At 46.8% G+C, this 25322-nt stretch overlaps 1 protein-coding gene across 5 annotated transcripts in view; it reads right to left on the reverse strand.

The window, feature by feature from the left end:
* Positions 1-2692: 2692 nt before the first annotated feature.
* Positions 2693-25322, reverse strand: part of LOC118368713 (regulator of G-protein signaling 12-like) — a 70927-nt gene continuing 48297 nt past the window's right edge. For 3 of the 5 annotated variants that reach the window (XM_035753035.2, XM_035753034.2, XM_052497168.1), the window contains exons 12-17: positions 24631-24704; positions 24301-24427; positions 21193-21292; positions 20680-20750; positions 20071-20167; positions 17677-19353 (exon numbers count right to left, since the gene is read on the reverse strand). In XM_035753035.2, the coding sequence (XP_035608928.2) occupies positions 18971-19353; positions 20071-20167; positions 20680-20750; positions 21193-21292; positions 24301-24427; positions 24631-24704 (852 nt within the window). In that variant the 3' untranslated portion in view covers positions 17677-18970. Of the gene's footprint in view, positions 3216-17676; positions 19354-20070; positions 20168-20679; positions 20751-21192; positions 21293-24300; positions 24428-24630; positions 24705-25322 lie in introns of those variants that run through there. The other 2 variants (XR_008093205.1, XM_052497169.1) reach the window with 2 other exon arrangements.

The following is a 25322-nucleotide window of genomic DNA, read 5'->3' on the forward strand; positions in this document are numbered from 1 at the left end:
TGTATACCCGCTAAACAGTAAGGCATAGTCAGTGATGATCAATAATACAATATCTATCACCATACAATTATTATACATATACATCAGTTCTGGCATGAAAAACGACAGTTTTTTACAGTAAAAGTCCCTTGTTCATCAAGTAAGTTTCTGTTTGAACAGACCGTGAATCAAGCTTGGAAAGTGCTGGTGAGGGTTGGTCAGCCTCAGAGCTCACACAATGGTGGCCTTGTATATGTCAGTCTTGGAGTCTTTGTTCCCTTCTGATTGATCGTGGGTGTTGTGGGGCACCTGGGAGGTCTTCATTCGACTCTGGCACTGCCGGAGCTCAGCTGCGTACCCTTGGAAACTGACGCTGAGCTCCGAGTCCTCTCCATGGGTGATGGTGACCTCCCTCACCTTCCCCTCCTCCTCTTCCTCCAGGCACACTCCCTCCACGTCCATCACCTCCTGCAGTGCTGGCTGAGAGCGGAGTGCTCCAAGACACGGCGACCTCTTGTGGGAGTGGTCAAGAGCACATGCTCTTTGTCTTCTCTCTAGGTAGAGGGGAGTGATGGGAGAATCAGACACGTATTAACCACAGTGGTCAAACAAATCAAAAGCCCAGCTACAGTGTATGGAGGAGAGTTACCAATCTAGCATAGCCTTGAGGCCTCAAACACAGCATGCTTTGGTTAACATGTCAATGATTTACTGATGGGTTACTACAAAACACACGTTATGACTTGTCTACCACCTCCCTGGAAATGTACAAAGCCTTCCAGAGGATTTTATAATCTGTGTTATAATCAGTCTAAAGCAGTGACATAGGCCAGTGAAGGCCACCAGTTCTTTGTGTCTTGACCTACGCACATTTTGGTGGTAGAGGACAAAAACAGTGAACAGGGGAGGAGTAGCGGAAGGGTTAAGAAACCCTCTGCAATAGCTTTTTCCATCTCCATTATGATAGAGCTCTGACCCTTGAAATGCAGCACGTCCATTGAACTGATCTCAGAGCAGTGACCTGTGGGTGACAAAGCATCAGGCTCAGAGTATTTGGCTTGATGGCTTCTGGCCCCGGATCAGTTCAGAACATTGTGCCCTACGAACAAAATGAAACCATCTCAAACATCAAAAGCTCTATGCATGCCATTGGGTTCGCAGGGCGATCCACTTGGCTTCAAAAGAACAAACTGTAACAGTTTAACTGATTGGTTATTCGTTAGATCAACTGTGTACTGTACTGTACTACTGTCTACACCAGGGCTCTCCAACCCTGTTCCTGAAGAGCTACCGTCCTGTAGGTTTTCGCTCCAACCCTAATCTAGCGCCCCTGATTCTGATAATTAGCTGGTTGATAAACTGAAACAGTTCAGTTAAAATTGAGGTTGGAGGGAAAACCTGCAGGAGGGTAGCTCTCCAGGAACATTGTTGGAGAGACCTAGTCTAAACTCTTAGAAAAATCTAGAACCTAAAGTGGTTCTTTGGCTGTCCCCATAGGATAATCCTTTGAAGAACCCTTTTGGTCCCAGGTAGAACACTTTGGAGGTCCATGTAGAACCCTTTCCACAGAGGGTTCTACATGGAACCAAAAGGGGTTTTACATGGGACCAAAAACAGTTCTCCTATGGGGACTGCCGAAGAACCCTTTAGGAACCCTTTTTTCTAAGAGTGTAGACTTGTTGATGTCAACAAAACGTGGTGCTTGCCCACAAACTGAGCAGTGTTGCATTGATATGATGATACACTATTTAACAGGATTACATAATACAGAACTTTCTCAGAGGTGCATTTCTGGATCCAGATTAAAGTCTGTAGTCACAATGGAGCTGGATCACTATGACCGTTTCACATTTCTGTGCAGTTTTTAGCTGTATTCTTATCTTGACAAGTTTTTGACAAAATTGAATATCGCAATGGAGAAAGAATATCTGACCTGAAGCCGGTGTACATAATGAGACATCACATGAGTAGAGGAAAGGGTTGTTGGAGTGTGTTGACTCATACAGTTCCTCCGCGACACTTCTCTATTAGATTGAGGATGCGTGAGTCGAGAGAGGCCAAAGCTAACCCTGAGTGATAATTCTCCTCATCCCTCGTGCACTCAGTGACCCTCAGCTTTTTAACAAGAGTTCTAAGTGATTCATACACAGCACTCCAACGCACACACCTTCTGACCTCCTACGTCTCTGATTCACAGTCAAAGCAGTTTTATTAACACAGCCTCCACAACATTCCCTTGTCACAGCTGAACACACAAACAGAACCTCTTTGCCAAAGGTAGGCCTACTTAACAAGTTGATGTGCTCAATATTTTCTCATGATGCTACAGTAACGATTTACACAGACTACATATCCATAACGCATTTATTACACATCTATAAGCATTTCATGAACATGTTATGACAGGTCCAAACAGCATTATTAAAGGTTCGTGAAATATATCCTTACCATATCTATAGCGCATTCATGTCATGCAGAGCTCATAATTAGGTATCTTAAGATACATCATTACCATGACAGAGTAGGAGTGTCATCATTATGGCTGTTATGTAAAATGTGCTTCTGCCATATCAGTGTTAGTGAATATTCCAAAAGGCCATGCTGATATGAAGCCTGTACTTGAGATTTTGTGTGACTGACCTACACACAATACCCCATAACTGTCACACAGCCAGGAATGGTGGGTGCGGAGTCAATCACAGAGAGCAGAGGATAATGGGGGAACCAAACTTTATTACGGTATCCAAAAGTAACACCAAAAACAACAGGCGAAAACAAATATGTCCAACCCAAAACTGGGCACCAAACAGACAGTGAACATAACATGCAACCAACCAAGACTAACAGAGAAGAGAAAAGGAAAAGGGGATCGGTGGCAGCTAGTAGCGACGACGACCGCCGCCCGGACAGGCAGGGGAGCCACCTTCGGTGGAAGTCGTGACAGTACCCCACACCTGACGCGCGGCTCCTGCAGCGCGCCGCCGCTGGGCTCGAGGGCGACCCGGAGGGCAAGGCGCAGGGCGATCCGGATGGAGGGGGTGGAACTCCCTCAGTAGTGATGGATCCAAGATGTCCTCCACCGGTACCCAGCACCTCTCCTCCGGACCGTACCCCTCCAAGTCCACGAGGTACTGTAGGCCCCTCACCCGGGGACCCCTCGATGTCCAGAGGGGGGCGGAGGGGGCGGAGGGACCTCCGGCACCTCACCTTCCTGCAGGGGACCAGCTACCACCGGCCTGAGGAGAGATGCATGAAACGAGGGGTTAATACGATAGTAAGAAGGAAGCTGTAACCTATAACACACCTCGTTTATCCTCCTCAGGACTTTAAATGGCCCCACACACTGCGGCCCCAGCTTCCGGCAGGGCAGACAGGGGGGCAGGTTTCGGGTCGAGAGCCAGACCCGGTCCCCCGGTGCGAACACCCCCAGATGCTCCATAAACGCCCTCCAAACTCTGGATGTGAACTGGGGACCCCGAAACAAGGTCCTCGGGCACCCCGTAGTGCCGGAAGACGTGGGTAAACAGGGCCTCCTCAGTCTGTAGGGCCGTAGGGAGACCGGGCAACTGGATGAGATGGCAGGACTTAGAAAACCGATCCACAACAACCAGGATCGTGGTGTTCCCCTGAGATGGGGGAAGGTCAGTTAGAAAATCAACCGACAAATGCGACCACGGCCGTTGTGGAACGGGGAGGGGCTGTAACTTCCCTCTAGGCAGGTGTCTAGGAGCCTTGCTCTGAGCGCACACCGAGCAGGAGGAGACATAAAACCTCACGTCCTTGGCTAAAGTGGGCCACCAGTACCTTCCCCTAAGACCCGCACTGTCCTCTCAATACCAGGATGATCCGAAGAGGGTAGCGTATGGGCCCATCGAATTAAACGATCACGAACACCAAGCGGCACGTACTGAACACCCGCTGGACACTGAGGAGGTACAGGTTCCAACCGTAACGCCCGGTCGATTTCCCCGTCCACCTCCCATACCACCGGTGCTACCAGACATGAATCTGAAAGGATGGGAGTAGGATCGATGGACTGCTCCTCGGTGTCATAGAGACGGGACAGTGTGTTGGCCTTAGTATTAAGGGAGCCTGGCCTATAGGAGATCGTGAACCAAAATCTGGTGAAAAAACACGGCCCACCTTGCCCGACGCGGGTTCAATCTCCTCGCTGCCCGGATTTACTCCAGATTACGATGGTCGGTCCAGATGAGGAAAGGGTGCTTGGACCCCTCAAGCCAATGTCTCCACACCTTCAGAGCATTTACTACAGCTAACAACTCCCGGTCCCCCATGACATAGTCCCGCTCTGCTGGACCGAACTTCCTCGAAAAGAAATCGCAGGGGCTTCGGTGGCGTGCCGAGCGCTGTGACAGCACGGCTCCAACCCCAGCCTCGGACACGTCCACCTCCACTATGAATGCCAAAGAGTGGTCCGGATGAGCCAGCATAGGAGCGTCGGTGAACAGCTCCTTCAGACAACGGAAGGCTCTATCCCCCTCCGCTGACCACAGCAAACGCGCCAGCCCCCCCTTCAGCAGTGAAGTAATGGGAGCAGCCACCTGACCAAAACCCAGGATAAACCTCCGGTAGTAATTGGCAAACCCTAAAAACCACTGCACCTCCTTTACCGTGGTCGGAGTCGGCCAATTTCGCACGGCTGTAACGCGGTCACACTCCATCACCACCCCAGAGGTGGAAATGCGATAACCCAGGAAGGAAACGGCTTGTTTGGAGAACACACATTTCTCAGCCTTGACGTATAGGTCATGCTCCAGCAGTCGCCCAAGTACTTTACGCACAAGAGACACATGGGCAGAATCGATCAGTATATCATCGATATACACCACCACACCCTGCCCGTGCAGGTCTTAGAGTATCTCGTCTACGAAAGATTGAAAGACGGCTGGAGCATTCTTCAACCCATACGGCATGACGAGGTACTCATAATGGCCAGATGTGGTACGAAACGCGGTCTTCCACTCATCTCCCTCCCGGATACGCACCAAATTATACGCACTCCTAAGGTCCAGTTTTGTGAAAAAACGCGCTCCGTGAAATGATTCCACCGCCGTGGCGATGAGAGGTAGTGGGTAACTAAACCCCACTGTGATGGAATTTAGACCTCTATAATCAATGCACGGACATAGACCTCCCTCCTTCTTCTTCACAAAAAAGAAACTCGAAGAGACGGGTGACGTGGAGGGCCGAATGAACCCCTGTCCCATAGATTCAGTGACATATGTCTCCATAGCCACTGTCTCCTCCTGGGACAACGGGTACACGTGACTCCTGGGAAGTGCAGTGTTTACCAGGAGGTTTATCGTGCAATCCCCTCGTCGATGAGGTGGAAATTGGGTACACTTCATTTTACAGAAAGCAATAGCCCAATCGGCATATTCAGATGGAATGCGCACAGTGCAAACCTGGTCTGGACTCTCCACCGTCGTTGCACCGATGGAAACTCCTCTGCACCTACCTGAACACTCCTCTGACCACCCTTGGAGAGCCCCCTGTTTCCATGAAATCTCAGGATTGTGATTAGCCAGCCAGGGAATCCCCAGCACCACTGGAAACGCAGGTGAATCAGTAAGGAAGAGACTAATCCACTACTTACGATCCCCCTGCGTTACCATGTCCAGTGGAACCGTGGCCTCCCTGACCAGCCCTGACCCTAATGGTCGGCTATCTAAGGAGTGCACGGGGTGGGTTGATCTAGCGGCACCAGTGGAATCCCTAGCCTCAACGCGAGTCCACGATCCATAAAGTTCCCAGCTGCGCCTGAATCAACTAGCGCCTTATGCTGTAGAGAGGGAGAAAACTCAGAGAAAGAAATTAGTAAAAACATGTGACCAACAAGAAGCTCTGGGTGAGTCTGGTGCTGACTCACCTGGGGTGACCGAGAATTGCTCTGCCTACCATCCCGACTCCCAGACGAGCTCCTCCAGCACCGATCGGCAGTGTGTCCTCTCCGACCACAACTGGTGCAGGAGGAGCCTCCTCCTCCGGTCTCCCTCGATGCGTCCCCCCCCTAACTCCATAGGGATTGGAGCAGGAGGGCCAGGAGGTGGAACTAACAGGGCCCGTTCTGGACGCCTGTGGGCAGTCAGCAGGTTGCCCAGTCAGATCAACATGTCAATGAGTTCATCGAGAGAGAGGGTGGTGTCCCGACAAGCTAACTGCCTGCGGACATCCGCCCGGAGGCTACATCAATTGTGGTCCATCAGGGCCCTGTCGTTCCACCCCGCTCCAGCGGCCAAGGTCCGAAACTCCAGCGCGAAGTCCTGCGCACTCCTCGTCTAAGGTGAAACAGCCGTTCACCCGCTTCTCGACCCTCTGGTGGGTGGTCGAACACGGCCCGGAACCGGCGGGTGAACTCTTGGTAGTGGTCCCTCGCAGAGTCTGGGCCATTCCACACTGCATTGGCCCACTCCAGGGCTCAACCCGTCAGACAGGACGGGTTGAGCCCAGAGGGAGTCGTACGAACGGTAACCAGGTACAGCTCAAGCTTTAGCAAGAACCCCTGGCACCCAGCCGCCGTTCCATCGTACTCCCTGGGGAGCGCCAGACGAAGAGCACTGGTTCCGGACGCCGCCGGAGGAGTAGGTTGAGCAGGTGGAGGAGGAGCTGGGGGTGAGGTAGGGAGACCACTCCTCTCACATCTGTCCACTCTCTCCATCATTTGATCCATTGCTGACCCAATTCGGTGGAGAATGGTCGTATGATGGAGAACACGCATCCTCCATGGATGGGAGAGGGGGTGCAGCTGCTCCTGCTGACTCCATGGATATGGTGCGGGCTTCTGTCACACAGCCAGGAGTGGTGGGTTCGGAGTCAATCGCAGAGAGCAGAGGATAATGTGGAAACCGGAACGCAACCAACCTAGACTAACAGAGAACAGAAAAGGAAAAGGGGATCGGTGGCAGCTAGTAGACCTGCGACGATGACCGCAGAGCGCCGCCCGAACAGGCAGGGGAGCCACCTTCGGTGGAAGTCATGACAATAACGTCAAAGTGGAATTATACCTTTAGACATTTTTACAAATTTATTAAAAATGAAAAGCTGAAATGTCTTCAGTCAATAAGTATTGAACCCCTTTGTTATGGCAAGCCTAAATAAGTTCAGGAGTAACAATTTACTTAATAACAAGTCACATAAATTGCATCGACACACTCTGTGTGCAATAATAGTGTTGAACATGATTTTTGAATGACCACCTCATCTCTGTACCCCACGCATTCAGAAAATTCTAAGGTCCCTCAGTTGAGCAGTGAATTTCAAACACAGATTCAACCATAACGATCAAGGAGGTTTTCCAATGTCTCACAAAGAAGGGCACCTATTGGTAGATGGCTATAAATAAAAAAGCAGACATTTAATATCCCTTTGAGCATGGTGAAGTTATTAATTACACTTTGGATGGTGTATCAATACACCCACTCACTGCAAAGATACAGGCGTCCTTCTTACTCAGTTGCCAGAGAGAAAGGAAAGCACTCAGGGATTTCACCATGAAGCCAATAGTGACTTTTAAACAGTTACAGAGTTTAATGGCTGTGATAGAAAACTGAGGATGGATCAACAGCATTGCAGTTACTCCACAATACTAACCTAATTGACAGAGTGAAAAAAGGAAGCCTGTACAGAATACAAATATTCCAAAAGATGCATTCTGTTTGCAATAAGCCACTAAAGTAAAACTGCAAAAAAATGTGGGAAAGAAATTAACTTCAAGTCCTGAATACAAAGCACAAAGCAATATAACACATCACAGAGTACCACTCTTCATAATTTCAAGCATGGTACTGGCTGCATCATGTTATGGGTATGCTTGTCATTTTTTAGGATACAAATAAACAGAATAGAGCTAAGCAGAGGCAAAATCCTAGAGAAAAACCTGGTTCAGTCTGCTTTCCGACACTGGGAGACAAATTCACCTTTAAGCACAAGGCCAAATATAAACGGGAGTTGCTAAGCAAGACGACATTGAATGTTCCTGATTGGCCTAGTTACAGTTTTGACTTAAATCGACATGAAAATCTATGGTAAGACTTGAAAATGTCAGTCTAGCAATGATCAACAACCAACTTCAGAGCTTGAAAGATTTTGAAGGATTGGACCCCTTTTTTCAATTTTCGCCTAAAATGACACACCCAAATCTAACTGCCTGTAGCTCAGGCCATGAAGCATCTTCTTGGTACCATTTGAAAGGAAACACTTTGAAGTTTGTGGAAATGTTAAAGGAATGTAGGAGAATATAACACATTAGATCTGGTAAAATCTAATACAAAGAAAGAAAATAAAATTGTTTTGCAAGAGCAAGGGCCATAATGTATTATTCGTCCACAATACTTATATCCACAATACTTATTCCTCCACAATTCTTATAGATCCAAGATGGCGTAGCAGTAAGACTTGTTTGGTTTTGCCCCTTGTAAATATTTTCTTGTTTTTTTGTATACATTTCAATATATTTCAATCTCTTTTTCCATTTTTTTATTAAATGTACCTTCCTGCAACCCGCCTCACCCAATGTGATACGGATTTGCTATTTTTTCGACCTTAGAACTGGAACCTCCATCAGAAGCTAGCTAGCTAATTAGCTACTAGCTATTTAGTCACTGTTAGCGGTCTTTACCTTTAGCTCAGACACCAGCCGCTTTAGCCCGGATAGCCCGGATAATACCTGCCAGTCTGCACAGCCCTGAGCATATCTGACTGCTTTTTTCAACTACATCACCGGATTCCTGCCGCAAGCTCTGTACCATTACACCGGATCATCACAGCTAGCTAGCTGCTACCGAGTGGCTATTGTGGCTAACGCCCTTATCCAGAAGCAAGCACCAGTTAGCGTCGAGCTAGCCTCGAGCTAGGCCCATCTCCCGGCTAGCAAACGAAGTACACCGACTACAATACCTCTCTTGCCAATTGGCCTGGACCTTTTATCGACACGGAGCCCCACCAACCCATCACGACTGGTCTGCTGGTCTGCTGACGTAATTCGGCCGATGTGCTCTCAATCGGCCTCTGCGTCGTGGATGTCGGTGAAGACCCATCTGCTATCGCCGACCTGCTAGCTTTTCTGAATGCCGTGTCTCCCGCTCGCTTAGCATACTAACGACTACCGAACGGCTGCCCATCTATTGCTGCTCATTGAACCCTATGATCACACGGCTACACAGCTGATGCCTGCTGGACTGTTCATTAACGCAGTACTTCATTTTGTTTCTTGCAGCCCCAGCCTCGAACTCAGGCCCTGTGTTCTGACCCTATCTGCCCATTCGTCGCCATTTACCCATTGCTGTTGTATTAGCTGTTTACCCGTTGTTGCCTTACCCGTTGTTGTCTTAGTTCTCCCAATCAACACCTGTGATGGCTTTATGCCTCTCTCTAATGTCAATATGCCTTGTATACTGTTGTTTAGGGTAGCTCTCATTGTTTTATTTTACTGCGGAGCCCCTAGTCCCGCTCAACATGCCTCAGATAGCGCCTTTGTCCCACCCCCCACACATGCAGAGACCGCACCTAGCTTAACTGGTGCCTCCAGAGATGCAACCTCTCTCATCATCACTCAATGCCTAGGTTTACCTCCACATTTTCCGTCAAGATAAAACTGCTATAGGGGGCGGAGTTTCAATCTACTGTAGAGATAGCCTGCAGAGTTCTGTCATACTATCCAGGTCTATGCCCAAACAGTTTGAGCTTCTACTTCTAAGTACTCACTGTTGCTGCTTGTTATAGACCCCCCTCAGGTCCCAGCTGTGCCCTGGACACCATATGTGAATTGATTGCCCCCCATCTATCGTCAGAGTTCGTACTGTTAGGTGACCTAAACTGAGATATGCTTAACACCCTGGCCATCCAACAATCTAAGCTAGATGCCCTCAATCTCACACAAATGATCAAGGAACCTACCAGGTACAACCCCAAATCCGTAAACATGGGCACCCTCATAGATATCATCCTGACCAACTTGCCCTCTAAATACACTTCTGCTGTTTTCAACCAGGATCTCAGCAATCACTGCCTCATTGCCTGCATCCGTTATGGGTAGGCCTTTCTAAATCGACCTGGCCCTGGTATCCTGAAAGGATATTGACCTCATCCCGTTAGTAGAAGATGCCTGGTTGTTCTTTAAAAGGGCTTTTCTCACCGTCTTAAATAAGCATGCCCCTTTCAAAAAATGTTGAACTAAGAACAGATGTAGCGCTTGGTTCACTCCATCCTTGACTGCCCTTGACCAGCACAAAAACATCCTGTGGCGTCCTGCACTAGCATCGAATAGTCCCCGCGATATGCAACTTTTCAGTGGAGTCAGGAACCAATATACACAGTCAGTTAGGAAAGGTAAGGCTAGCTTTTTCAAACAGAAAGTTGCATCCTGCAGCACTAATTCCAAAACGTTTTGGGACACTGTAAAGTCCATGAAGAATAAGAGCACCTCCTCCCAGCTGCCCACTGCACTGAGGCTAGGAAACACTGTCACCAACGATAATCAAGAATTTCAATAAGCATTCCTCTACGGCTGGCCATGCTTTCCACCTGGCTACCAACTACGGCCAACAGCTCTGCACCCCCACAGCAACTGGCCCAAGCCCCCCTTCACCCTAATCCAGACAGCTGATGTTCTCAAAGAGCTGCAAAATCCGATCCTTACAAATCAGCTGGGCTAGTCCATGCTTTACCTAGCATGGACTTGTAGATGACCTGGAGCTAGTGGGTCTGGCAACGAATATGTAGCGAGGGCCAGCCAACTAGAGCATACAAGTCGCAGTGGTGGGTGGTATAAGGTGCTTTAGTGACAAAACGGATGGCACTGTGATAGACTGCATCCAGTTTGCTGAGTAGAGTGTTGGAAGGCATTTTGTAGATGACATCGCCGAAGTCGAGGATCGGTAGGATAGTCAGTTTTACTAGGGTAAGCTTGGCGGCGTGAGTGAAGGAGGCTTTGTTGCGGAATAGAAAGCCGACTCTTGATTTGATTTTCGATTGGAGATGTTTGATATGAGTCTGGAAGGAGAGTTTGCAGTCGAGCCAGACACCTAGGTACTTATAGATGTCCACATATTCAAGGTCGGAACCATCCAGGGTGGTGATGCTAGTCGGGCATGCGGGTGCAGGCAGCGGCCGGTTGAAAAGCATGCATTTGGTTTTACTAGCGTTTAAGAGCAGTTGGAGGCCACGGAAGGAGTGTTGTATGGCATTGAAGCTCGTTTGGAGGTTAGATAGCACAGTGTCCAATGACGGGCCGAAAGTATATAGAATGGTGTCGTCTGCGTAGAGGTGGATCAGGGAATCGCCCGCAGCAAGAGCAACATCATTGATATATACAGAGAAAAGAGTCGGCCCGAGAATTGAACCCTGTGGCACCCCATAGAGACTGCCAGAGGACCGGACAGCATGCCCTCTGATTTGACACGCTGAACTCTGTCTGCAAAGTAATTGGTGAACCAGGCAAGGCAATCATCCGAAAAACCGAGGCTACTGAGTCTGCCGATAAGAATATGGTGATTGACAGAGTCGAAGGCCTTGGCAAGGTCGATGAAGACGGCTGCACAGTACTGTCTTTTATCGATGGCGGTTATGATATTGTTTAGTACCTTGAGTGTGGCTGAGGTGCACCCGTGACCGGCTCGGAAACCAGATTGCACAGCGGAGAAGGTACAGTGGGATTCGAGATGGTCAGTGACCTGTTTGTTGACTTGGCTTTCGAAGACCTTAGATAGGCAGGGCAGGATGGATATAGGTCTGTAACAGTTTGGGTCCAGGGTGTCTCCCCCTTTGAAGAGGGGGATGACTGCGGCAGCTTTCCAATCCTTGGGGATCTCAGACGATATGAAAGAGAGGTTGAACAGGCTGGTAATAGGGGTTGCGAAAATGGCGGCGGATAGTTTCAGAAATAGAGGGTCCAGATTGTTAAGCCCAGCTGATTTGTACGGGTCCAGGTTTTGCAGCTCTTTCAGAACATCTGCTATCTGGATTTGGGTAAAGGAGAACCTGGAGAGGCTTGGGCGATGAGCTGCAGGGGGGGGCGGAGCTGTTGGCCGAGGTTGGAGTAGCCAGGCCATTGAGAAATGCTTATTGAAGTTTTCGATAATCATGGATTTATCGGTGGTGACCGTGTTACCTAGCCTCAGTGCAGTGGGCAGTTGGGAGGAGGTGCTCTTGTTCTCCATGGACTTCACAGTGTCCCAGAACTTTTTGGAGTTGGAGCTACAGGATGCAAACTTCTTCCTGAAGTAGCTGGCCTTAGCTTTCCTGACTGACTGCGTGTATTGGTTCCTGACTTCCCTGAACAATTGCATATCACGGGGACTATTTGATGCTATTGCAGTCCGCCACAGGATGATTTTGTGCTGGTGGGAGGCAGGCTGGTCTGGAGTGAACCAAGGGCTGTATCTGTTCTTGGTTCTGCATTTTTTGAACGGAGCATGCTTATCTAAAATGGTGAGGAAGTTACTTTTAAAGAATGACCAGGCATCCTCAACTGACGGGATGAGGTCAATGTCCTTCCAGGATACCCGGGCCAGGTCGATTAGAAAGGCCTGCTCACAGAAGTGTTTTAGGGAGCGTTTGACAGTGATGAGGGTGGTCGTTTGACTGCGGCTCCGTGGCGGATACAGGCAATGAGGCAGTGATCGCTGAGATCCTGGTTGAAGACAGCGGAGGTGTATTTGGAGGGCCAGTTGGTCAGGATGACGTCTATGAGGGTACCCTTGTTTACGGAGTTAGGGTTGTACCTGGTGGGTTCCTTGATGATTTGTGTGAGATTGAGGGCATCTAGCTTAGATTGTAGGACTGCCGGGGTGTTAAGCATATCCCAGTTTAGGTCACCTAACAGAACAAACTCTGAAGCTAGATGGGGGGCGATCAATTCACAAATGGTGTCCAGGGCACAGCTGGGAGCTGAGGGGGGTCGGTAGCAGGCGGCAACAGTGAGAGACTTATTTCTGGAGAGAGTAATTTTCAAAATTAGTATTTCGAACTGTTTGGGTATGGACCTGGAAAGTATGACATTACTTTGCAGGCTATCTCTGCAGTAGACTGCAACTCCTCCCCCTTTGGCAGTTCTATCTTGACGGAAGATGTTATAGTTGGGTATGGAAATCTCTGAATTTTTGGTGGCCTTCCTGAGCCAAGATTCAGACACGGCAAGGACATCAGGGTTAGCAGAGTGTGCTAAAGCAGTGAGTAAAACAAACTTAGGGAGGAGGCTTCTGATGTTGACATGCATGAAACCAAGGCTTTTTCGATCCCAGAAGTCAACAAATGAGGGTGCCTGGGGACATGCAGGGCCTGGGTTTACCTCCACATCACCCGAAGGCTGAAGGCTATCAAAACTGGTCGCCTAGAGCGTTGGGGACAGAGAATAAGAGGAGCAGGTTTCTGGGCATGGTAGAATATATTCAGGGCATAATGCGCAGACAGGGGTATGGTGGGGTGCGGGTACAGCGGAGGTAAGCCCAGGCACTGGGTGATGATGAGAGAGGTTGTGTCTCTGGACATGCTGGTTGTAATGGGTGAGGTCACCGCATGTGTGGGAGGTGGGACAAAGGAGGTAACAGGGGTATGAAGAGTGGAACTAGGGGCTCCATTGTGAACTAAAACAATGATCACTAACCTGAACAACAGTATACAAGGCATATTGACATATGAGAGAGACATACAGCGAGGCATACAGTAATCACAGGTGTTGAATTGGGAAAGCTAGCTAAAACAGTAGGTGAGACAGCAACAGCTAGTCAGCTAGCGGAACAAACAGCAGGTAAAATGGCGTTGACTAGGCAACGGGGCCGACAGATAAAACAAACAAGCAGAATGGAGTACCGTGATTAATGGACAGTCCAGCGTGCATCATCTAAGTAGCCAAGAGATCAGTTTCCAGGGGGCAGCGGTGGATGGGCAGGGAAGCTGGACTGGCGAGTGTTATCCAGGTAAAAAAAAAAATAACAATGACTAAATAGCTTGTAGCTAGTTAGCTGGTTAGCGTCTGGAGGTTCTTGAGTGTGTTCTAAAAGATTAAAAATAATAGCGATTCCGTATCACAATGGGTGAGGCAGGTTTCCGGAAGGTATAAACAATTTAAAAATCAAAAAGAGATAGAAAGTAAATATGGGTCCAGAGAGTGTTTGGGACGCGGCGATTTAGACGGTTAGCAGGCCTGTGCTAACAAGCTAACAGTTCGTAGGCCCGGGCTAGACAGGGTAGCAGGGGTGTGCTACAGGTGCTCTGGCCGGGCTAGCTTCAAGCTAAGTGGGTGGAAACGCTAGCCAGGGGTAATCATCCGGGGTTGCAGTTTAGCTAGATAGCCAGTTGTGAAGATCCAGCTGAAAAAATGTTCCGTTTGCGGTGGGAATCCGGGGATGAAAAATAAATAGGTCCGTTATGCTCTGGTTAGAGTCGCGTTGTTCGAACTGACGAGAGCTTTCCAGGCTAAAGGTTAGCTGATGACCGGTTAGCTGAAGACCGCTAGCATAGCTGGTGGATTAGCTGGCTAGCTTCAGTTGAGGGGTTTCGGTTCCGAAGTAAACATAAATACTTTATGAAAAATAGCTACATTGGGTGAGGCGGGTTGCATGAGAGTATTTGGAAGCTTAGATTTAGCAAAATGTTTTTGAAGAGGTATGCGAAGAAAAATATGTAAAAAAACTAAAAAGACGCGATATATACAGGGGACAGGGCGACTTACTGCTACGCCATCTTGGAAACCATCTTGATCGAAGTGGTCTGGAATAAACATTCTCTCATTACAGTAGGCCTATTTGAGTTGAGAGGTATAATTTCTGTCTTGGCATTGTTCGTAACATGAGCCTGTGCTGGCTGGCTGTCGGGTTCTTGTCCGTCAATGGGCCATGGCACCAGACTCTCCTAGACAGACCATTTCTCCCCAGGGCCAGTTTGAAACAGAACCAGCTGCACAGCTCACTAAGGCTAGCTGAGATCAGCTACAAGGCCCCCTAGTTTCTGCCAGATGGATGATAAGACTGATTCAGGGTCAGCTGTAGCCAGCTTTCAGGTGTGTCATTCAGACAGATGGAGAAGACAGTGAGATATAACGTGAGGCTAAAGGATCACTAGGTCCCTCAGGCAAGAATTCTGAATCAGTGTAAGCTAATTGTGTTTATTTTCTGGGTATTACATTTTCATTTTGTTGTTAAGAAGTAGCTGCATTGGGGTGGATACTAAGCCTAACCTTGTGCCTATGTGGTAGATTGCACTTTAAAGTATAAAAGCTTTTCTAAATTCCAGATATGGGTGATGACATCCCAAAGCCTAATACTATAAACCTGCACTTGATATGATAAATACAGTGAAAACAGGATATCCCAAACACGGGCAACGAGAAATGGGAGGAAGTCTAATTTTATGTATTTATGTATTGGTTCTTTGCTATGACTAGAAAGTGGAACAGGCTTGAGCTTATCCTCATCTGCCCTAGTATGGCACATGACATTGATGCAATGCATGGTAGTGGAACAACAGTTTAACTATATACTGTCGCCCTCTGGTGGACTAAAACATTAATTAGAAAGCAATTAGCAATACATGATTATCTGACCAGGCGCACAACCATCATTTGATTTTACACGGAAAGCAAAAACAATCATTAAAATAGATAACAGCTGATATCTTTTAGATATTAAAATGGTAAATTCATCTCAACACATCACACTCATAAGGGCATATTGGTTGTTATTTCACATCAGGTGGAGTGACCCTAGCAGACCAGTGTTTTGTTTTCAACATGAGTTTACATTAACATTGTAGTCAGGGATTGAATTAGGATATCCTATAGGAACTGACCCCAGAACCACTAAGTCTGAGTGCCAGTCTGTTGATGCCATCAGGCCAACTCCCTGTCACACTCATTGTCATGCATACATGTTAGGCTTGACTGACAGCAATGGAGTAGGCACAAACAGATCTGGGACCAGGCTAAGAATCCCTAGCTTTTTCATCCTTAACTTAATTAGTTCATTAACCACTAACTCAAGGTGGAGGGGAACTCCGTTCCACTCCTCTCAGTAAACCCAAGGAAACATAGACCATAGGCTGCTGTGTCAGTTTGTCCTCTTTAAGGGTTCAAGGTTTTTAATTACACGACCATGATAACGTGACAGAATTTTTTTTCCTTTCAGACGCAGAGAGAGAGCGAGCAATAGTTTCTCTCTGCAGCAAAACAGTCAACTCATGCAAGTTGGACACGTTACCATGGTTCCCAAGGTGGAAGGGACAGGCTGATGCGCTTAGCAACCAGAACAGAAGAGCAGAGAGAAACTCACTGCGAGGCTTATACTAACCTCTCATATCGACTTGTGCACACATATCACAGTACATTTATCTATTGACAGAGCTATTGAGAAAAAGTCAGGGCTAGACGCATTGTGTCCACCTGAGTGATGGCCTCTGTATACTTTGAAGTAATCCATCCTCGAAGCTGCAGGACTGGGTTCAAATAGAATTTGTTTTCTTTCAAATACTGTCAGCGATTGATTGAGCCTGCCTGGAGTGCTAAATGGACAGGGTTTGCACTTTGGGGACTATTCCATTGCACCAGACAAGCTCAATCAAGCGCAAGTAAAACAAAACAAATGCTGTTAGAGACGGTACTTAAAATAGACCATGTTAAAAAAAAACTAGAATTCTAGCCATCTCTTAAGTCCTTTGTTAGCTGTACAGATCTTCAAACAGCACAGCTGGATAAGGCTTCCTTTTAAATTGGGACATCAAAGTGTGTTGTTATTACTCTAATATGGCTTTTGAGCACAGGTGAGAAAAGACTGCAATGAAATCACACAGCTAAACTGGTTGTCTTGTGACAACAATAAATAACTGTGGCGGATAATGTTGGTGATTATGATGGATGCCCTGCCCACCACAATCAACTGTTCATTCTGTTTTGACAGACTTTACCCTCCCCAATAGAGATAGTGAATGACATACAGTTGACTCCAGATAAATGCAACAGCTTGGGACTGTTGTGGTAGAGTGTACTCAATCAAATTTGTAATTTAATTGAAAATTGTAAAACTGAACTTATCGGGAGTTAGTTGACTGCATTCACAAACTTATCAGGCTCACCGTGACTATCAACCCGACTTACTACGTAGTGGAGAACAAGAAACTGACCAGTTGGTAAGGGGGTATGGACAAGGAAATCCATGTTCAGGACTGATACAGCTCTTCACTGCTCATAGAGAAAGCATTATGCATTAGCTGAGGTACATTAGTGAAAGCAATAAAAAGTCTAGTGTTGCAAAATTCCAGTAACATTCCCAAAATTCTCAGCTTTTCCAGAAATCCTGGTTGGAAGATTCCTGGAATCAGGAAGGAAGAAGCCGGAAAGCTGGGAATTATGGGAAAGTTACAGACATGATGCAATCCCTTAGAAAGACAGACTAAGACAAGAAAGACAAAAAAGGCAGAATTACACACAAACAACACAAATGCTACCGAATGACCTCTCACACAGACATAACAATCAGAACTACACAAACAAGTCAGAATTACTCTGACACAGATGCCACAAGCCTCCCAGAAACGCAGAGACAAAGCAGCTACCATGCAAGCACAGGTCGGGGAGGAGGTGGAAGACAAACTAAATGAAAGAGATGTATGTAGTGTTAGGGGAAGTTGGAGAAGAAGAGGCATGGAGTGGTAACTGAATTTGAGATTACAAACGTGTAAAAAGACAGATGTGATTCCACGTCTAACATTTATTAGATCTAATCAAGCACAGATACAGAATTAATCGTCATGATCATCTACAACAAGCATCTACAGAGAGAGAGGATATTTCCAGACAGTGTGACACGCAATTCAACAATGATACCGTTCATTTCAAAAGGACCTCGATCATTACTGTTTTTTTCATCAAGGACTCTATAATTATCAACATCTTGTGAAGAAACTGGTTCAGTTTTCCTTCTATGTATTACCAGGAAAAAATCTGAGCAAAATTGTTGAATTGCATTAGAGGATGGGATGAAAGTAAATACAGCTTTTCGGTTTAAAAAAAAGTACAGGCAGGTAAGAACAATCATGATCATCTTTTTAAAAAACAATAACGCTTTGGTTACGTTCTATCTTGTCTGTAGCTATGTACTGGGTTTAGGACCGTACTCAAATTATACATTCATAATGCCGGCATTGAGCATTTTAGTGACATGAAAGGCTGTGACTCGTTGAAATCTATCCCAGGTTCTCTATTTGAATCAATCAAACAATTCACACTTGCATGGTAATTCTAGCTCACTACAATTGGTTGCTGTCAAATTATAGTATGTCTATTTTTCATGTATTGTAATGTCAACTGTCATGTTGAGTATTACAGCATTACAATATGTAGGCATTATGAAACACGTATTTATCTACCTGCATCCTCATACAACCTCTGTGGTACAACAATATGAAACTTTAAGATTTACTTTCACCTCAAGTCTCAGTTAAGTTATAAAACCCATCAGTTCAGTGGTGTGTGAATATAAATGTCATTAATTTCAAATATATACATCACTATTTACAATTGAGCGGAACTTACTATTGAAAGTGACCACATAAACAACGCTATCTATGTTCATTCGAAAATATTCAAAGGGGTAAAAATGACTGGGGTACTACTGAGAGAGAATACATTTTCAGTTGTAAATAAAGTGCATTGAAGTCAGTATAAAAGGAGTTGTCGTTGGAGGTCAGGTCACCCTCAGACACACACACAATCACAAACTCTCACACACACACAAACACATACACGCACACACACACCAACACACTTATGCATAGTCACACTGGGGAAATACCTGAGCTTGACTGGCCATTCCCACCACCATCATGGAAGGAGTTGGCGCATGGCGAAGGAGGGAGGAAGTTGCCCTCGTGGGACAGCAGCGCAGGGGCCAACAAGGTGCTGTTGGGGCTGGTGATGTCTCCCTCGCCCACTAGGGTCAGGTCAGCGTGGGTGTCTTCCTCCAGTGTCCTGAGGGCTGGGCCTCTAGACTCCGAGGGGCGGGGGATGGGTGAAAGGGCGGCGCTGAAGGGGGACGGGGAGGCGGGGTGGGGGTAGAAGCGCCCGGCGCCCCGCAGCTGGGTGGGGTTGTCCGTTGGTGCTGCTGAGGGAGGAGTCCAGGCTCTCAGAGCGCAGGCTGGCGTTGAGGGGGCCGCGGGCCGGGGCACCGCCAACCCCGTTCTCCCTGCCAGCCCCCTGGCCCTGTTTGATGGAGGTGGGTGTGGAGCAGGCCATGTCTAGGGAGGCAGTGGAGGGGGGGCCGGAGGTTAACCGCAGGAAGTCAGGTAACTCCAGGTCCTCTTTGTTCAGGAGGCCTCTCTGGTCATTTCTCCGGTTGCTCTGCGCCCGGCTCAGGAGCTCAAAGAATTCTAAAGAGAGAGAAAGCAGTAGTTACTTCATATTCCTTTAACTAGGGTTGTAGGCCGTGACGGGGAGAACCATGGGGCGGAGCACAATTGGCCCAGCGTCGTCCAGGTTAGGGGAGGGTTTGGCCGCCCGGGATATCCTTGTACCATTGCGCACTAGCGACTCCTGTGGCGGGCCTGGCGCAGTGCATGCTGACACGGTAGCCAGGTGTACGTGTTTTCTCCAACACATTGGTGCGGCTGGCTTCCGGGTTAAGTGGGCATTGTGTCAAGAAGCAGTGCGGCTTGGTTGGGTTGTGTTTCGGAGGAAGCACGGCTCTCGACCTTCGCCTCTCCCAATGGAGTTGCAGTGATGAGACACGACTGTAACTACCAATTGGACACCACGAAATTGGGGAGAAAAAAGGGGTATAAAAAAAAGAGGGGAAAAAATATATACATAATAATATGGTTGCAAAATTCAAGTAACTTTCCCCCCCAAAAAATTCCAGAAAGGAAAGTTACCATCATTTTGCAACCCTATCTAAAACCCTCACAAAGAACAAGAAAAAAGGTCAAATAAAAAGGGGATTGGATCATTTAATGTGCACAGTACACAGTCCCAAGATGCACTGACAGATAACCATGAAGGTTGAAGGATTCTTTTACAGCTGGTGTTAGTGACGCGGCGAAGCAAAGCTCAGAGAAGCAACAGAACGTTAGAAAAAGAGGGGGATTTACCTTCAGCTTCATCTATATTAATCTTTTTCGGCTTTCCCTTTTCCGCAGGGAGCGACGGATCTGGTCCGCTTGCCTTTCCTGACGACCTGTCATCTCCCTGCAGACGCAACAATAACAACGCACTCCATTAAGGGGGTGAGGGAGGAGGTTGTGCATGCCCTGTACTAACACCACTACAACACATCCTGGGCAGATTGACTTAAGTGTTCGCACCTGTGCCCTGTTATTAACTATAGAAAACACAAAAAACAACCATAAAACACGAGCGTGTGGTCTCTTTGATGCTTGTTGTTTCTTTGTACGCTTCTTTTATGCCTAGTAAATCCCTATGTGACAAGGTCGGATCGCAACTACAAAGGTGACCTGGAGGCTGAACTATAAAGTGGGAGGTCAGCCAGGGTTCAAGTCAGCTACAGCCAGCATTTAAGGAAGAAACAACATGACAAAGAGCCAGGAACAAAGTAGAGTAGAGCACTTGAGCAATTATTATGTGACATTAAATTGTTAAGAAGCAGCATAGCAGGGGAGTTACAGCACATTTAGAAATTCAAGGATACTTGAGAAAGTGAAAACAGGAATAAAGGAGGAGGATGATGGTGGTCTCCTTACTGTTGCAGAAAGACTCTTGGTGGTCAATGATGGCGGATGTGCTTTCAAGGAACCTGACTTGGACTTAGAGTCTATAGAGAGAAAAAACAACAGTGAGGTAAATAGGAGCCATTGAATCATCCCACATGTCCTCCATCACTCTGATATCTTTGTTTATCACTGGAAGTCAGTGGGAACAAAACAGGACATTGATTACAAGAGCTGTTTGAATTCCTGGAAACAGACAGGCTGAAGCACCAGTCCAACATTGGAGGAATTGGATTGGATTTCTCAAGCCACTATCTTGGTGGCTGTTTGGGGGGTTTGAGTGTTTGTGCTGTATAGCCAACTAATGTTTGTTTGTTTGTCATGTCAAATCAATGACCATAGGACTTGGCAAGACAAACAGATCTGGGATCAGGCTAGGTCACTGTAGGCGTTATCTCTGAGATGGAATGTTGGCTTACTTCATTATCTGTCTATCATCTGCGTTTTAGTGCATGTTTTGGTGTTCGGTGTGATGGGCTGTCTTACCTTTCCCTGAGGCAACAGGATCTGCTCTCTCCAATACCACACGCAGGCCGTCCAGACTGGATATGGGCGCCCCCAGGTCTAGGGGCTCCGTTTCTCCACTCTGTCAAAACACAACACAAAGTTTTAGCAGTCGTCATTCTCATAGGGGGCACATGGTCCTTCAGATTTGTCCTGTTTATATACACAATATATACACAAAAGTATGTGGACACCTGTTCAAATGAGTAGATTCGGCTATTTCAGCCACACCCATTGCTGACAGGTGTATAAAATCGAGTACACCGACATGCAATCGCCATAGACAAACATAGTCAGTAGAATGGCCTTACTGAAGAGCTCAGTGACTTTCAACTTGGCATCGTCATAGGGCACCACCTTTCCAACAAGTCAGTTCGTCAAATTTATGCCCTGCTAGAGCTGTCCTGGTCAACTGTACGGGCTGTTATTGGGAAGGAGCGACAACGGCTCAGTTGCGAAGTGGTGGCCACAAAACTTCACAGAACTGGACAGTCGAATGCTGAAGCGCGTAGCGCCTAAAAATCGCCTGTCCTCTATTGCAACACTCACTACAGAGTTCCAAACTGCCTCTGGAAGCAACGTCAGCACAATAACTGATCGTCAGGAGCTTCATGAAATGGGTTTCCATGGCCGACCAGCAGCAAACAAACCTAAGATCACCATGCGCAATGCCAAGCGTCAGCTGAAGTGGTGTAAAGCTTGGACTCTGGAGCAGTGGAAACGCGTTCTCTGAAGTGATGAATCACGCTTCACCATCTGGCATTCCAACAGACTAATCTGGGTTTGGTGGATGCCAGGAGAATGCTACTTGCCCCAATGCATAGTGCCAACTTTAAAGTTGGAATAATGGTCTGGGGATGTTTTTCATGGTTTGGGCTAGGTCCCTTTGTTCCAGTGAAGGGAAATCTTAATGCTACAGCATACAATGAAGAATGACATTCTAGACAATTCTATGCTTTCAACTTTGTGGCAACAGTTTGTGGAATGCCCTTTCCTGTTTCAGCATGACAATGCCCCCATAACACAAAGCGAGGTCCATACAGAAATGGTTTGTCGAAATTGGTGTGGAAGAACGTGACTGGCCTGCACAGAGCCCTGACCTCAACCCCATCGGACACCTTTGGGATAAATTGGAATGGCCACTGCGAGCCAGGCCTAATCCCCCAACATCAGTGCCCAACCTCACTAATGCTCTTGTGGCTAAATAGAAGCAAGTCCCGGCAACAATGTTCCTACATCTAGTGGAATGTCTTCCCAGAAGAGTGGAGGCTGCAAAAGGGGGACCAATTCCATATTAATGCTAATGAAATGAAATGTCTACATACATTTAATCATGTAGTGTATATTTTTTTATATTTTTTTCTCTGTAATACTACTAGCCACTACTAGCCAAATTTATGGAGTTGACTTTAGCTAGCCCAAATATGTTTGCAATCTCCCAACACCAACTACCTACCAAGAAGCCATTTCAGGCTATCAATCAAGTTAGAGTATCTAGCTGGTCTATCTTAACTGGCATGCCTGCTGGTAAGGTTGGTAGACTTTAGAAAAGCAAGCAATATCTAAATGTACTCACACTCCTTTCTATCTTTTACCCAGGTTTGAGCAGAGAAGCATATTTAGTTTCTTTAAAAAAATAACCAACAGTCAGGATGATAGAGACAGCTGAAGAGGTATGCTTAGCTATGCATAAAAATATACATATTTTTTTACATAGAATTAAGCATAATGATTATGGTTCTAGATTGCAGGAAAAAAACTGACCATATCCGGACTACCCCCAGCCATCCTCACATACTAGGTGCACGATGTTCCTGTGTCACATGACCATGATGCCTTATTGACATGTCAGACAAGCAAGTTGCCACTTTAGCGTATCGTCACAACTTCTGTGTACTATCATTAACTGTGTAAGATATGGACGCCTTCGCTCCATTTAGAATGTGGCTTTCAGCTTACTATGTAATCAGTAACAAATGTAGGTATAGGCGACATGGGCAGCCGCCCAGGGCGGCACGGGGCGCCCACACAATTTCTTGGGGAATGATGACATTTGCGGTTTTCTATCGCTCATTTACACATCACGTCAATGATATCATGTCACCGTGTGGGACTGTGGGTCAATTAACCTTGTCGGAGTGGGCGCCCTGATTCTAGTTTGTGAGCTAGGCAGGTTACTGCCTGGGAAGGTCTCCCACTCAGAAGTACGAGATGGGGAGGGGGCAGGTTGACCTCAGGTCTCCCCACTGGAAGCCCGAGGTAGGGGGAGCGGGGGAATCTATCAAATAGCACACCTCTAACTTTGTACAGTACCAATGCAATTAGTCAAATCCGTCACACTACGAAAAGCTACCAAATAAACCACAATTCCTTCATAATACTGTGAATATATAGTTTCACAGACATATTGTTGCATTTTGTCTGGTTTGTGCAAAATCATTAAGAATAATATAAAACCAGTCTGCACACCACCAAGGTGAATTGGTTTAGTCTTGACTCTTAGTTGACAGTGTTGGGGGACGGGTAATGTATTGATGCTCGAGTGTCAAATCAACACACATTTGTTTGTGTCTTTGTTACTTATTTTTGATATTTATGAGTCTTATTTTTGTATATATATTTGTATATTTATATAGTTTGAAATGTTATGATTATTTGTGTGTTTCCACAGTGCAGAATGGTGGGTTTTTTTTTTTTTTTGGGGGGCAAAGGGAGCCAAACAAGCTAGAACCGCCACTGTGTGTAATAGTAGGGTAATGCTTGGAAAACCACCTCAGGACAAAATAAACCAACTAACTGGCAAGGATTTGGAAGAGAAGGGAGTCCTTCTACTCCCCTTCACCCTGCATGTTTTAGGAGTGTCGTCATTCATAATTATAGCCCTCTCTCTTTGTATCTTCAGAGGCCGTTTGAGTCAGAATGAGCCAACTACCCAGCAACATTTGAAGAGGATGCGGTTCCTTCCCTCTTCCAAGCCAATGAGACTCCACCCAGCGACATTGTCATCTTTTACATGCTCTACAGAAGATTGGTTGGACACACAGCTGCAAACAGAAAATATTGAGGCGACCCAGCCAGTCACCGACATACTATTTTGGCCACCAGATCCTTGAGGTGGAGGCCGTATTTCGCCACGACGGGACGCAGGACTTCGGTGACGGGTTTGGTGGGTTTGGCCTTCAAACCTACGGAGCGATTAATGGGTACCAGGTCCAATCTAAAAATAGAGGGAAAATAAATATGCAGATGCCTTCTGTAACACAATCATGTGATTTTCTTCAGATTCTACTGGGACGAATGCAGGTGCAAAGAGTTATTTTAAAGTTCACATTGTTGAATAAAAAGGGGGGAATGAGAGAGAGAAAGAGAGAGAGATGTGGAGACGACAAAGATGTAGAGGGGTAGATATGCATATTTTACCTGAATAGAGTGCGTTTTTCCATTCTGAGGTTCCGTGCACTGAGGGTCATGCAGTCTTGGTCCAGCACCAACGGCTAAAAATAATAAAAACAACATGAAAACCTACTTACAAAGCCATGAAGCGATGCCTTACTAAAACAATAATGTATGGCATTAAGCAGACGCTTTTATCCAAAGTGACTTACAATCATGTAAGTCACATGACGTATTAAGTGGATGTCACGAGTCCGACCGAGGGTGTTTCCCCTTCCCGGGCGGGTGGAGCTCGGTGGTCGTCGTCACCGGCCTATTAGCTGCCACTGATTGTTTTTCCTCCCCCTCCTTGTATGTTTAGTGGTAGCACCTGTTCATGTTTAATTAGTTTGTCTTTATTAGACAGCCGGCCCGCCTGGTTGTTGTGCGGGATTATTTCAATGTAACCTTCGGCTCTGTGTTAGAGGTACGTGTTAGTGCCTGGTCGCGATTTTTTTTCCCCCCATTGTACTTTTTGATTCCCTGTGGTTGGGAACGTAACTTTTGTGAGCACCCTGTGGTGCGTTGGTGCTATTAAAAGACGCACAGCATTGAACTCTGTCTCCTGCATTTGACTCCACACCCACGACACCCGGAGCTTTACAGTGGAACTAACCACTTAATACATCAATGGATCTGCATTATTTCACTCTAAATCGGCTTTTCTTAAAGTATGGGTC

This window comes from Oncorhynchus keta, chromosome 35 (assembly GCF_023373465.1).
Source record: "Oncorhynchus keta strain PuntledgeMale-10-30-2019 chromosome 35, Oket_V2, whole genome shotgun sequence".
Taxonomy (NCBI): Eukaryota; Metazoa; Chordata; class Actinopteri; order Salmoniformes; family Salmonidae; genus Oncorhynchus; species Oncorhynchus keta.